Consider the following 14,948-nt stretch of genomic DNA (forward strand, 5'->3'; position numbering starts at 1 on the left):
CAAGAAAGACTCCTCCTGGAAATTATCTGATTACTCCTTGTTCTGTTTGTGGGTCCATAGAATTCCCAAGGGGAAGCAACTGTGCCTTTGGAGTACTTGCCACAATGCCTGGGGACAAGATGGTTCAGTAAGTATACATTAAATAGATGAATAAATTGATGAGTGAGGGAGTGAGTACCTGCCTGTCATAGAAGTCTTCTTTCATCACACATGTCTTCCTGGCACCTCCTCCAACTTCACAGGAAGGAAAATAACTGGGGCGTGACTCCTGGGGGTCCTGTCCAGGAGAGGAGTGCTGAGTGAGTAGGGGCTGTGAAACCTATTTATCCACCTCTGAGAGTTTCTGCTGACATTTTTTGTTGTGTTTCCCTTCTTTAATAGCATTCAACTGAAATGTCACCCTCGTTCACTACCTCTCCCCTTTCTACATGGAACCCTTGAGTAAAGTAAGTGGGATAGCAAGGAAGACAAGAATCAATATAGTTAATTATGACAGCCAACTCTTACACAGTGTTTACTATGTGCTAGTCTCTGTTTCAAATTTTCTACCTATTTATTTACCAGTTAAATACTTCAAACAAGTAGGTATATATTTTTTTAGCATGCTCATTGTACAAGGGAGGAAACTGAGTTAACAGAGAAGTGTAGTAACTTACCCAGGGTCATAGAGCTTCCCAGTAGATCAGTTGGGATTTGAACCAAGAAGTCCATTCTAAAGCCCATGCAATGAAACGCTCTACCTTTTCATTGGCCTGTTGATGAGTGTGTTAATTTCACTGAAGTATAACATAAAATACAGAAAAGTGCACAAATCAAGTGTATGACAATGAATTTTCAAAAAGTGAGCACACCTGTGTAACCAGCACTCACCTTAAAAAACGGTCCACTACCAGCCCCAAACCAGGAGTCCCCACCATGCATCCTCCCAATCTCTACTCTTTCGCCACCAAGGGAAACCACTATCCTGACTTTTCTCACCATTCTTCTGGGGGTTTCTTGTCTTCCTATCTCAATCACATTTGGATTTCAAGTATCATGGGGTCTGTTGCTAAAGTTAAAAATGTTCTGTCTTGCAGTAGTAGAGGTGGAGGTTGTTGGGGAGAACACATTCCCTAGATAAGAGAAATAACTGAGGGTGGGAGATGTAGAGGGCAGTTGCTTCATTTCCCCTCATTTTCTTTGCTAGGGTGAGGTTCTACTTCCTCCGTCATCCTCCCCCAGGACTACATCTCCCAGCAGGCTGTGCTCTGACAGCTCTCGGATTTAAATAGAATTCTGGGCTATGCTTAGAGCCAGGCTGTTGCTGAGAGCTCAAGAGGAGCTAAAGGAGGGAGAAGCCTCAAGAAGCAGCCAAGAGTTGGAGCCAGACCAGGAGCCCGAGCGGAGTCGGAGTGGAAGTTGCTTTTGCTAAAGCAGCAGCAACTAAAGAAGCTAAAAAGATGCTGGTTATCTTGGGACTGCTCGCCTCCTTCCTTTCTTTCCTGTACATGATAGCTCCTTCCATCAGGTTTGTCTTAATTCAGTGACTCATACAATATTTTACAAAGCTCTGAATTGGGAACTAGGGAGCTTGTAAGTAGGTGAATTCTCAGCTGCTGAAAAAAAGAGAAAGGGATAGGGGCCAAGGGAGAGACAGTCAGGGCAGAAAAACCAGGAAGGGAGGAGGTGATTACGATATCATGGTAGAAACCGAGAAGGAAGCACCTGAGGCCGGGAGAGGATGCTAGTGGAAGGCTGAGCGGATGACTCTATAAATTAGCTCGACAGACAACTTAGATTGAGTCTTTGCTCTTTCACTGTGTGCCCTTGGGTTCACTGTTTCTAGGCAAGGTGGCCCTGCTGAGTGTCCATGGGTGGTCACTGCTGAGGGACTCATTGTTAAGGACCAAGCATTGGAGGAAGGAAACAACCTCTCTTCTCTCAACTAAAGTTTTGGGTGGCTCTTTTGCTGTGGGATTTCTGGAGGTGTCAAAGAAATGTATGTTCAGAGTAGAGAATTTAAAGTTGCTGATGATAAAGGTTATGTGGACATATCAGGGACAGAGTGTGGCTCTACGTCCTGGCATAGAAACCTGGGTTCAAATTTCAGTTTTGCCACCATTAGCAAGTGACTTGATCTTATTTGTGCCTCAGTTTTCTCCACTGTAATATGGGGATAATAAGAGGGTGGTTGAGAGGATTAAAATAAATTCCCTATGGAAAGTGCCTAGCCTACTGCCTGGCCATTGAATGATGCTCAGGAAATCATCTGTCCCCACTTCCGTCCTCTTTTTGGAACTTGCCAAGTCAACTTGATGTAAAAGGATGATCTGTGCACAGAGGTCTGAACAGGGATGGTTTTCTCTGTGTGTGTGTGCGTGTGTGTGTGTGTGTGTGTGTGTGCGCTGATGGCTAGGATGGAATCTCTAGTAAGACAGTATAAAGTCTCTGAAGGTGCTGCCTCCCTAAAACTGGAGAGACAGCCCAAGAGGCATATTTACATGTGGGGCCCCCTCAAGATGCTATTCATCCGTTACTCACCGTTGACGCTTCTTGAAGACCTAGGGCTCAAGACCACTGACTCCACTAAGGCTCGTTGCCCATATGTTTTTAATGCAGGTTAGAGGAGGAAGCTGACCTCTGGGAACCTCTAGAGATAAGAGCTTTGTTATCTTTGTTATCTAATAAGGAAGGTCTCCCTTGGCCCTGGTTCAAGAGCACTTATTCTGTTTGTCCAGATGACCATTTGTAGCTTCTGCACAAGACCTTCCAACCTGAGCTGATAAGCAGGAGACTCCTTTGCCCAGTGGCAAAACATCCGGAAGACTGGCGTCTTTAGGTCACCTGATGAGAATGGAAAGAAATCCCTCTTTTGAGGCTGGATGGATTTTCTGTGTCTCAGTCTGGGATGGGGAAGGATGGAGCGTGAATCCTTTTGTTTCCCTCGCCTATAGGAAGTTCTTTGCTGGTGGGGTCTGTACAGCAACTGTGCGGCTCCCTGGGAAGGTGGTGGTGATAACTGGAGCCAACACAGGCATTGGCAAGGAGACGGCCAGAGAGCTCGCTCGCAGAGGCAAGTCCTTCCACGTCTGTGTCCACAGGGCAGCATCTCCTGCCTTCCTTAGTGGGGCTCTGCCCACATTTCCTTGTCTTTCCTCCTGCGCTTGGAGGCTCTGGCCAGGAATTCAAGGCGCCTGAAATTCAAGTCCAGCTGTGACACCCTCTAACTCTGTGCCCTTAAACAAGCCTTCCTCCCTCCCTGCTCCCTTCCTATTTTATAAAGTAAGGAAAGCAAGGCTGTTTATATAGTATTGGTCAAGTCCGTTGTTCTAAAAGGACATGCTAAACAACATTAAATATCAGAGTGTAAAAAACAGGGTTCCCAGCCTGGAGTTACGCTGATAGCAAAGAGCCTGAGCAGTACTGCAGTGAGAATCCTGACGTGGCAATATAGCCTCTCACGGTTTCCGAGATGGCTCTAGAATGTTCTGTCCACTAGTCCCAAGCTCACTATACTCTGTTTCAGCTTAGGATCTGAACACACGGCCCTTTCTTTGTTTTGGCCCCAGGAGCACGAGTATACATTGCCTGCCGAGACGTCCTGAAGGGGGAGTCTGCTGCCAGTGAAATTCGAGCCGATACAAAGAACTCCCAGGTGCTGGTGCGGAAACTGGATCTATCTGATACCAAATCCATCCGAGCCTTTGCTGAGGGCTTTCTGGCAGGTAAGACCCTGGTGAGTAGCTAGAAAAGCAGGAAGCTGGGTTTGGGCATGGCTGTTCCACCTGTGATCACCTCTAACCCTTGTATCAGAACCATCATTGATTCCACTGGACAGGTTCTGCCACATGAACCAGCAGGGCAGGGAATTGGCAAAGGGATGGTAGGTGGACAAGCTGGGCAGGATCTTTATCATCTTTTTGCCTCAGCAATGGGAATGTTGGAGGTGTGAGCTCCCTGTCTGGGCTTGCACGTTGGCATCAAGGTGTGGTCCTGATGCCACTCTCTTCTTTCATCCGGAGAATCGACCTGTGGCCACAGGCTCCCGGTGAGGTTGTGCTGCTGCCAAAATTCTTCTGTATCTTGGAAAATGACTAGCTTTTACCAATGACAATGAAATCCCTGAGGGACAGGGACCGTGTCTGTCTTGTTTCACTATTGTATGCCCAGTGCCCGGCAGAGTGGGCCTGCCCCAGAGACAGTAGTCAGTACACATTTGCTGAATGAATGGATGAATGAATGAGTGGTGTCCAGGAAGATATCAGTAACTGGGGTTAGAAACCCAAGTGATAGCAGTCACTGAATATCACTGAGACAGGTCCAAAGGCAAGGAGCAAACACTCAGGACTGTGACAGGCAGCTAGCAGACTCCTTGCTAACTACAGGGTCTCCTTGGTTGTGCTATAGAGGAAAAGCAGCTCCATGTTCTGATCAACAATGCAGGAGTGATGATGTGTCCCTACTCTAAGACGGCTGATGGCTTTGAAACCCACCTGGGAGTCAACCACCTGGGTAAGTATCTTTGAGTGACTGAACAATGAGGCTGACCCACCTTGCTCTCTGTAGACAGATGACCTTACACCAGTGCTGAGAATCTCCAATGATCTTCATTAGAACCCAGGTTTCCAATGGATTGGACATATTGGTTTTTTGCTCACTCTCCCTTTCCTGACCAGTCCACAAAAGTGAGATCCTCCTACTCATACCATTAAGAAACCCCCAAACTTTGGAGATACCAAACGGAGTAACGCCATTCTTGGATGGGGTTGGGGCAGCGCAAGGTTTGCCAAGCAAGGCTTGTGGGGGGTGCAGGAAGGTCACATCTATAACCGAGGCCCAAGCAAGCCAAAGGTTGGACCATGGAGGAGGCAAACCTTGAGGACGAGTTATGAAAGAGGCTGGGGTTCAGAGTGTAAGGTGATGGCTCTAGTGAGGAGATCATAGAACATGTCTTCTGATCCTAGGAAAATGTTCTTTCCCTAACTAGTCCATCCTTCCTTCTGTACTTGAGTGTACCTGGACCCACAGTGGTGTGGTACTGGCCACAGCAGGGCTGGAAGCCAGCAGGTGGCATTTCTCCTGACGGGGGCAAGGACAGAGGTGCAAACAAGTACAGATCAAGTCTATATTGCCTTACCTATATTCTATATTCTAGCTCTTGTCTCAAGGAATCCACTTACTCAGACTGACCATTATCACTGAGTTACATCAAAATTTGTTTACACCCAAAAGACCGTGAGCTAAGGCCGAAGTCCTGTCATCAGGTCCCACACCCTGAACCTGGGCAGCCACTCCGCTCTTTAATCTTCCCTGCTGGCTCTCCTTGCAGGCCACTTCCTTCTTACCCACTTGCTCCTGGAGCGGCTGAAGGAATCTGCCCCTGCACGGGTGGTGAACTTGTCATCAGTGGTCCACTACGTTGGCAAGATTCGCTTCCACGACCTCCAGGGTGAGAAGCGCTACAGTCGGGGTTTTGCTTATTGCCACAGCAAGTTGGCCAATGTGCTCTTTACTCGTGAGCTGGCCAAGAGGCTCCAAGGTAAGTGTGGAGAAAGGGCCAGGGTTAAGGTAGGAAAAGCAGGGTCTTCAGTCCAAATTAGAACTTCACAGAAACTTCTGAAGTCAGAATGTCAAACATGTCTATTCCGGTGGTATCTCTGTGCACTAAGGAGAATGAGGTTATAAGCAGAATAATGAGTGCTTGCTTTCAGGAAGCTTAAAATTGAATAGCAGTTAGGAATCTATAGCTCCCTTGTATTTATGTCACATCTTATATTTATCATCTGATTTGATTTTTCACAACAACTTCTTGCAACAGGCAGAGGAGGTATTATTATTATTACTGTTATATGGGTCTAAACTGAGATCCAAAGAAGTGGCTAGTCCAAAGTTATATGGCAAGTGAAGGAGTCAGGATTGAAATGTGGGTACTCTGCTTTAAATCCAGGGTACTTCCTTCTGTGTGCCATTTGCTGAGGGTCACATGGTTAGCTGAGCCACGGAGTTGCCACTGCCTGGAGTCAGGGAGCTAGGGCTGGATGTCAGCCCAGGTCTGAGTTCTTGCTCTACCATACTCTAGCCATGTCTGTATATGGCCATGTACCTTTACCCTCCCCGACAGCAACCCCCCAACTTTAAAAAAAGTGAGGCTGTTCTTAGTCCTATAATTCTGTGCTTTGCTGGAATTTTTGATGAGCTGCTGGCTTTGACATCTGCAAATTGTGGGGACCATTTGCTACACTGAGTAAGCCCGAGTTTGGGAACAATGGTATTTACTATCAGAACACAGAAGGTAGAAGAATAAGGTAATCACTAAAAGAAATAATAATAATGACAATAATAGTTAAGAGTTTTTTGGGTGCCATTTATTATATGCGTCTTAACTCATTGAATACAATTCCTATGAGGGAGGTGCTACTGTTTTTCCCTGTGCTACAAATGCAGAGATAGGCATAGATATGTCAAGAAAGTTGATCAAGTAAGTTTCCTAGCTGGGCCGGAATTTAAATTCAGACAGTCTATCTCCAGAGTTGATGCTCTTTACATCAGAGTTCAGACCTTGGCCCTGCAGCCTGCTAGTATATGATCTTGGGCAATTTACTTAACCCCTCTGTAATGAGAACTCAGTCTTCTCAGCTGTAAATGGGCAACTTAACATTACCGTGTTTCCCTGAAAATAAGACCTAGCTAGACTATCACTCTAACGCATCTTTTGGAGCAAAAATTAATATAAGACCCAGTCTTATTTTAATATAATGTAAGACCGTGTCTTATATGATATGATATGATATGATATGATATATAAATATAATACTGGGTGTTATAAATATAAGACCGGGTCTTATACTAATTTTTGCTCCAAAAGGCGCATTAGGGCTGATGGTCTGGCTAGGTCTTATTTTCTGGGAAACACGGTACTTACCTCACAAGCCTCTTTGAGAATGAAATGAGATAATGTATGTAAAGCATGTAGCATGCCCCTTGCACATAATAAGTACTAAAAAGAGTGGAGGCACCCCCTGGTGTCTTCCGGGCATGTTAACCCCCATCATCTCATCAGCACCCTCAACCTATACCTCATAAAATGTGCTTGCCTGGCAAACGCAGCACAAAGCACTAGCTTCCTACCTTTCAACCAGATTGCTTCCTGTAAGCCCCTCCTATAGAAATTCCAAAGACACCATTGTCAGTAATTGATGCTACCACTGCTATTAGTAATAGTACTCGCTGTACAATCATTGTTTCTATTATTAATACTGAAGGCTACAGAGAAAAGTGACATTGAAATAAAAGGACCTTCCATGAAGAAAGCACTCCTTGTGGAACACAGAAGGCTGAGAAGGCTAGAGGTCTTCCGGGAAAAGATCAATTAATTACTAATCGGAGTTCACCTGGCTAGGAGACGTGCCTTCTGAACCCTGGGTTCCTGAGTCCCTTCTCACTTGTGCCTGTTGTGGCAGGTGGTGAGCTGTGTCAGTGGGCTCGGAGTGTGTCCCTGGTCTAACTGTGCTTTCTTTGCCGTAGGCACGGGGGTCACCACCTACGCGGTGCACCCGGGCATTGTCCGCTCCCAGCTGGTCCGGCACTCGTTCCTGCTGTGCCTGCTCTGGCGGCTCTTCTCCCCTTTCCTCAAGTCGGCGTGGGAGGGGGCTCAGACCAGCCTGCACTGCGCCCTGGCTGAGGGCCTGGAGCCCCTGAGCGGCAAGTACTTCAGGTTTGTGGAGGCGGTGCAGGTTCTCTCCACCACCTGAGTGCACCCCAGGTGGCTGAGTTTGTGCCTGATAGTGCAATCCAAGTTTGGGTTGGGCCTGCAAACCGAATGCTGTTCCTTTTCCTAGGGAACTTACATTAGAAACTTGGCAAGAGTTGCTTTTATGGCTCTGTTTTTGTACCTGTTTCCAGGAAAACTTTGTAGCTTTCTGAGAGCTGTTCGAAGACTGTACCTGTTGGTTATGCCTTGGAAAGAACATTAGCAGGCCCTTTGGATCCTTTTTCTCCTCCGTGAGGCTATTGGCCAACTTTTTTTCCACGAATTCTTTAATACCACTTAGCACAAAGCCCCAGGGCAAGGTCACCTCTCCCCAGTGTGAACTCTGTCTCCCAGTGCTGCCAAGATTGGCACTATCTGTTGGAATATAGAAATAGAAATTTCAGTGTTGAGTTTTATCACAAACTCAATATACAAGCAGAGTTTGGGAATAAAAGGAAGTCCAGGATTAAATCTCTTTCCTATTCCATGACTTGATTCAGCCTAGTCTGCTCTTCTGTTTTACTTTGTTCAATCAAGGGTGTTCATTGGTGCACCATTTATTAAGTGAAGCACTGGAAATAACCTCACTGTTCAACAGTACGGGAACTGATAAATGATAACAGCTAATGTTGTTTGAGCTCTTACAAAGTGTTTGGGCACTCTTCTAAGTGTTGTACGTGTATAAATTCATATAATCATCACAGCTCTAAGAGGTAGATAATATTATTATCCCCATTTTACAGGTGAATAAACTGAGGCACAGAATAATTAACTTGCTCAAGGTCCTGTAACTTGAAAAGTGGTAGACCTGGGTTTTAAACCCAGGCAGTCTGTCTCTAGTGCTGTGTTGTTCAGTATGGTTGCCACTAGCCACATGTGGCTATTGAGCACCTGAAATATGGCTACTCCAAAGTAAGGTGTGCTTCAAGTGTAAAATGTGTACCAGATTTTGAAGACATAATATGAAAATAGAAATGTAAAATATATCAATAATTTTTTATAGTGATTACATGCTGAAATGGTTTGGCTACATTGGGTTAAATAAAATATATTACTAAAATTAATTTCATCCATTTCTTTTTACTTTTAAAATACACTTTAAAAATTTTACTAGAAATTTAAAAATACATCTGTTGCACACATTTGTGTTTCTTTTTTCACATCATATTTCTATTAGATAATGCTACCCTAGAGTCTGGGTGTTTGATATCACAGTCTTAAATATATGATAAAATACTATACAGTCACTAAATAAAATATTTTCAAATAATATTTAACAGGAAAATGTTGGTGATCTAATATTGTGAGAAAAAACTACAATACAGATCTATATAATTATTCATTGTAAATAGCTAGAGAACAGTTTGGAACGATGCACAGCAAACAGTAGTAATGGTTACTTCCAGAGAGTTTGAGGAAGAGTGAGAGGGAGTGTAAAGGATTGTAACCTTTTATTCCAGATATTTATTATTTAAAAAAACTTGAAAGATTGTATATTTATTTATTACTGTACAATTAAAATATACATTTTTAACAAGAGAGCTATCCTCCCCAAACTAGATACAGTATAATCCTAGTTTTATATAAGAGACTATATATCTATTTATAGTACACAAAGCAAACGAGAGTATAAGGAAAAGTAATTAAATAATAAACTTTTCTTATTTATCATTAGTGTATTTTCCAGGTGTTATACAGGACATTTATAATTAGAAACAATATTATTTAAAGGAAAAATCATGCGCATTGTGCTCTGCCCCCATCCCCTCATCCTTCTAGTCCCACATCTCCTACTACCCCCAAACAAAAACTGGGGTGCTTAGTTTAGGGTTCATGGGGCACAAGTGGGTCTGTCGGTGTAAAATTGGATGGGAAGATAATTTCCTCTTTAATTTCACTAACCTCTATCTGAAATCTGGCCTTTCCTTTACTTGTAAATATAGGCTATGAACCGCAGGGTTAGTAGTGATACCTGTGACTTTGTCATCAATAAAACTATATTTTCATGTCACATGTGACATTTTCATGTCACATTACAGTTGTTGCAGATTTCTCAGATTGTCACTTCTGCTCGCCACTACTTTGAAATTGGTGGTTATTAGACCCAGTGCTAGCTCTTGTTATAGAACACATTAATAAAGAAGCCTAACTATTACTATGAATATATCACAGATTTCGGTTTGACAATGTTTAGGAACTGCATTTCAATACAATTAGTTTCTTTTCATCCAGTATTAGATTTTATACATTGAGAAACAGAGTCTAAGAAAGAGGCCATAAACTTTTCCAGACTGTCCGTTACCACTTCTGGATGTTCACGCTCTTTCTCTGCCCTCCAGTGACTGCACGAGGACCTGGGTGTCTCCAAGGGCCCGAAATAACAAAACAGCTGAGCGCCTGTGGAATGTCAGCTGTGAGCTTCTAGGAATCCAATGGAAGTAGAGCTGGTAGAAGAGCCACAGCTGTATCAGGCCCAATCCACACCACAATAAAAGGGGACCAAGGAGAAGGCCAACCTTGACGGATTGTCCTATTGGCTGGCTGCTGTTGTGAATTCTGCCCTCCTCTGATTCTCCTGACCCTTCTGGAAACCTTTGCATAACCAATCCGTCTTGTGAGGCTGGTTCATGGCGTGAGATGTTCATACCCTCAGAGCATTCTTCTGCGAGACTTGAAGAGTTGGCCACCCTCTCGGGGCAAGGGGAGTAGGCAGATGCCAGGCTGGGCACTGGGATAGCAAAAGAGGCTGGGAAATTGGGTCAATTTCCTCACCAGTATCAGAAATGCCAGCTACATGCTCAGCTCAGGTGACAGGACCATCAGTATTACATATTTCTAGGGACTGTAGACACAAACTCTTGACTGATCACTTTCCTGTTTGAAATACTATTCACAACTCTGGAGTCTGGACCAACTCAGGAAAATCTTGGCTTAACCTTGGCCAACTTAGGTTCCTTCCTCTGAATACCCTGGAGCCATTGCATGAAGCTGGACCTTCCCATTGTCTTTTTCCAGTTCTTTTTTTGAAAAAAAAATTTTTAGCTTTATTGAGATATATTTGACATATAACAATGTGTATGTTTGGACCTTCCCATTTTTAATCATGTAGATAGTTTATTTTTCTAAAGAGTTCCCTTTACCTCAATTTTTAGAGAATATAAAGGACTGCACATACATCTCATTGCCTTATTTATTTTCTCAGGATAACAAGAGAGAAATGGAACAAAGAGGCAAGTCTGCCCTCTAGTTAGTGAGTAGTATCTCACCCTACCTACCACCCATAACCTTCTTATAATTTATATCACATCTTATAATGCATTAAGAGGTGCAAAATAAGATGTTTCAGCTGTGTATTTTCTTAATTTTCTTCCAGCTTTCACATTTTATTACCTAAGAAGTAATAGGAATGACTTCAGTTGCATTGATGCTGAGCTCCACTGTAGATTAAGGCCAGAGGTAGTATGGGACTTGATTTAATTTGATACATAGACCCAGAAAAACTAAGCCTTGATAAACTCTCTTCCTGAAACCATAGCTCTTCTCTTTTCTGCCCTCTCTGTTCTCATGTGCTATGGCCCCAGGTGACCTGCTTCTTGCCTCAAGTGCTGAAGGTCACCAAGAAAAGGCAGGGAGATGCGCCTAATCTGTCAGCCAGGAGACCCAAAAAGTCACGTTATTGGTTCCCGTTCTAAAGCAGCCATAGGGCATCTTTTTGCCCTTTACTTTCATATCAAGTAGACTTTAAAAAAAACAACCAAAAACTTTTTTTATGATGGAAAATTTCCATCATAAAAAAAGACAGAAGTAGAGCAAATAGTATTATGAATCCCCATGTACCTGTCTGTCATCCAGCTTCAACATTAATATTCTGTCAACCTTGTTTCATCTATATTTCCCCCATGATATTTTTTTGGGGGTGGAGTGAGATATTTGGAAGCACATTCCAGGCATCACACATTCAACCCTAAATACTTTAATGTGCATATCTAAAGAAGAACATTTGTGTTTTACAGAACCACAATACCACATATGAACAAAAAGGGGACTATGCAATAAACCTGATGAGCTCAGGGGGGCCACATGGCAGGCCTGACAAACTCAGAGGCCGAAAGTAACCACAACACAGGACTGTCTGATCACAAAGTCCTAACTGGGCAGGTCATGGCGGATAATCACATCTCAGGCTTACAGCTTCCTTAGCAAAAGTCAATCTTTACCTTAAGTGAGCTCCGTCCATTGTTCTTGTGCATCTAGGATAACATACTTTTGAAATAGTTGAGTAATTTTCTTTTCTAGACCCCTCGTAGGCACAACCCCCAGCCCGAGAGCCCAAGACCACCAGCGCAGGAGACCACAGAACCCCTCACTTGTTCCCCGCATACCATCTCTATGTGCTGTAAATGTTAATTATTAACTATTCTGTGCCCACTAATGTAAAAGATATGTCCTTCCATTTTACTTTTTATCCAGTCTTAGAGATTTCTCCATTTTGCTTTCTCCCTCCTTAACCTACCACCAGTAGATTTCATGGAACCCTCCTTACATCTCCTCCTTTGATTCTAATGTATAAAATAAGCTGCAAAACTGCCATTCTCTGGAGCATTGTCTCAGTTCATTGATATTTTGCTTGCTGGAAATTGTCATCCGTTTGTCTCAAATAAACTCATAAAAATTCTCTACAGGTTTGGACATTTCTTATGTTGACATATAACTCCTACTGACATTAATAATTCCTGATTATTCCTTAATACATGGAATTCAAGTTTCCATGGTTGTCTCATGTCTTTTTACTGCTGGTTTGTTCAAATGAGGGAAAGAGAAATAGTCCTTCTAAAAAGAGTGGAAGCTTTTCTTTGCAGGAACCCCAGCAAATCTCCTTGTGTCTCATTGGCCTGAATGAATACTGGGGTTCATCTCACCCACCCACCCCCCGTGTTACCTACTATTATAGCTACCATAAAGCACTTATGTTAGTTAGGATTAGCTGTCCTCACAAGAACCCTCTGGGGTAGGTACTATTGTTATCTCCATTTTACTGATGAAGCACAGAGAAGTTAAGTAGTTTGCCTAAGTTCACACAGCTGATACGTCGTAGAGTGGCCCTTGGTAGACTCTAGAACCTGCATTCTTAACAGCCATGCTCTACTGCTTCCCATGGTGTAGGAAGCAACAAATTCCCTCAAGGAAAAATTTGGGAACATGAATGAGCGAAGGGTTGAGGTGAGTAATACTGGGGAAGCAACCGATACATGCGTATGTTCACTCTTGGGACCCAGTGCCTCACAGGTTGTTGGGTCCAGTGTACAGCCTGGTGAAGAATGAAGGGCGAAAATGGGGATGGGGAACAACAACAGAAAACCAGGAAAAGGCCACGCAAGAGTGCGGAGACAGGGCTGGTGAAGAGCATGTACGGCATTGATGGTCCTGGATGTCTCCTCTGGGCTGGAGGAACAAACATAAATCAAAACCGAGGAGCGTGAAATGTGTCAGGCAAGCATGCAGGGTTGCTGTCTGTGCATGAAGGAGAGCAAGCAGACCATGAGTGTGGGAGTTTAAGAGATAGCAGTGTAAACACTGAGGCAAGAGGGGTGAGCTTGAGGTGAGGGCCTTTATGCCTGTTGGAGATGGCTGGTTGGAGGTAGAAGAAACAAAGCCATGCATGGGCTGCAAGGAGTGGCTCCAGCTGCCATATCCAAGCAGCACACTGGCACTGGTATCGGTACTGGTATTGGTATTGGTGGTGGTGGTGCAGGGTTCTTGAGTAAACCTGCTCACAAGGCTGGGTTCCTCCTCTTCCACACATTCAAACAGTCACTTTTATCGAATTGGAATCTTCTCTCTATAGAACATTTTTTCCCCCAGAGAGAACAGAATGCTAACACATTCAAAAGATTGTTCCTTAAAATATATGGAATCCTTATATTGTGTGCTTGGAACCCTTTGGGCTATTACATTTTATCACTTTTCATGTTGGCCACACTACTTGCTAGTACAATTGGCTTACTAAAAAGGTCATCCTATTCTTGATTTGTGTCAAATATCTGAAATCTGAAAAAAATCTCTTTGTATATTCTCTAAGACTCACAGACCTTGGGGGCTCATTGCTGGGGACAGGGGGGTGATAGCTTCAGTTTGTAGGGGCTGGGGAGCAGCACGGGAGCAGGGCCTAGAGTCCTGGCCAAGACAGGAGTTGTAGGATCCTGAGGATCTGTAAATGCTGGGAGGAAAGCAATGTGAGTGAGAATCTGACACCCAAGAGGGAAGGGCTTTGCTCCCTGACAGACTAATGGCGTTAGGAACTTTCAGTGCTGAGAACTGACATTAAGGTCAGGGTGTTTGGTGGAGAAATTCTTCCCCTTGAGTTTTTTTTTTTTTTCCGGGGGGGGGGCATTCCCTGAATTATCACTTAACCCTGGTTCCTGGAAAATTGACCCAATTCTACTTCCCTAATCATAACTTCCATACTGTTGATCCCCTTCCTTCCTGAAGAACAACTCTACTTGAAGCATGTGTCATTTCTTGCCTTCCTTGGCAAATGGCACAGCTCAGCCAGATCAAAGTAGCTCAGGGTTGGGAATGCTTACTTGTAACCACAACTCCTAACCTCATTTAAAGAAGTGTGTGCAGTATTATTTGGTCAGGGAAAGTCTGAAATTTTCTGTTATCTTTAATTGTTGGACACATTTATACCAAACAGTAATGATACTAAATGAATGAGAGCTGAGTGGCAAAGAATGCAAACAAATAAACAAACAAACAAATAAATTATGGTTATTGACTTTACACGTTTTTGGCATTTTCAGAATATTAAATAATAGTGGTTCTCATTGTTCAGATTCCAGATTCTGTCATTTCTGGTGGCCTTCAGGTGCCCTCATGAGACAGCCTTCCTCAGCACTACTCCTTCAGAATCATCTCGTGGCTCAGGCTTCATCTTGCCTCTGTTGTCTATTAGACAGTCTGGGCAAGGAACAAGTGCCAGCCTTGGCCTCTGGTCATGTTTCCAGAAGAGACTTGCCCCAAGTTCACAACCAAGCACAGGAAAGAAAGGCCTTTGCCCAGCATAAATGACTGTGGGAATTGGTGGCTGAGTCACTATTCAACCTGCCCATCTCTGATCCTTAAATTTTCCCATGACCCCAGTCTATTTGTGCTATGATATAGCTTCCTGTCTGGCAGACTGCCCCTTAGGAGGCAAGAGCTTGGATGAGAAGGGATC

At 43.8% G+C, this 14,948-nt stretch overlaps 1 protein-coding gene across 1 annotated transcript; it reads left to right on the forward strand.

The window, feature by feature from the left end:
• The first annotated feature begins 1,289 nt into the window (after positions 1-1,289).
• Positions 1,290-12,404, forward strand: RDH12 (retinol dehydrogenase 12). The gene is made up of 7 exons (XM_081049012.1): positions 1,290-1,507; positions 2,934-3,052; positions 3,549-3,704; positions 4,387-4,491; positions 5,309-5,518; positions 7,504-7,693; positions 10,069-12,404. Exons 1-7 carry the CDS (start codon positions 1,440-1,442, stop codon positions 10,169-10,171), a joined length of 951 nt encoding a protein of 316 aa, XP_080905138.1. The 5' UTR covers positions 1,290-1,439; the 3' UTR covers positions 10,172-12,404.
• Positions 12,405-14,948: the final 2,544 nt, after the last annotated feature.

This window comes from Rhinolophus hipposideros (genome assembly GCF_964194185.1).
Source record: "Rhinolophus hipposideros genome assembly, chromosome: 5".
NCBI lineage: Eukaryota > Metazoa > Chordata > Mammalia > Chiroptera > Rhinolophidae > Rhinolophus > Rhinolophus hipposideros.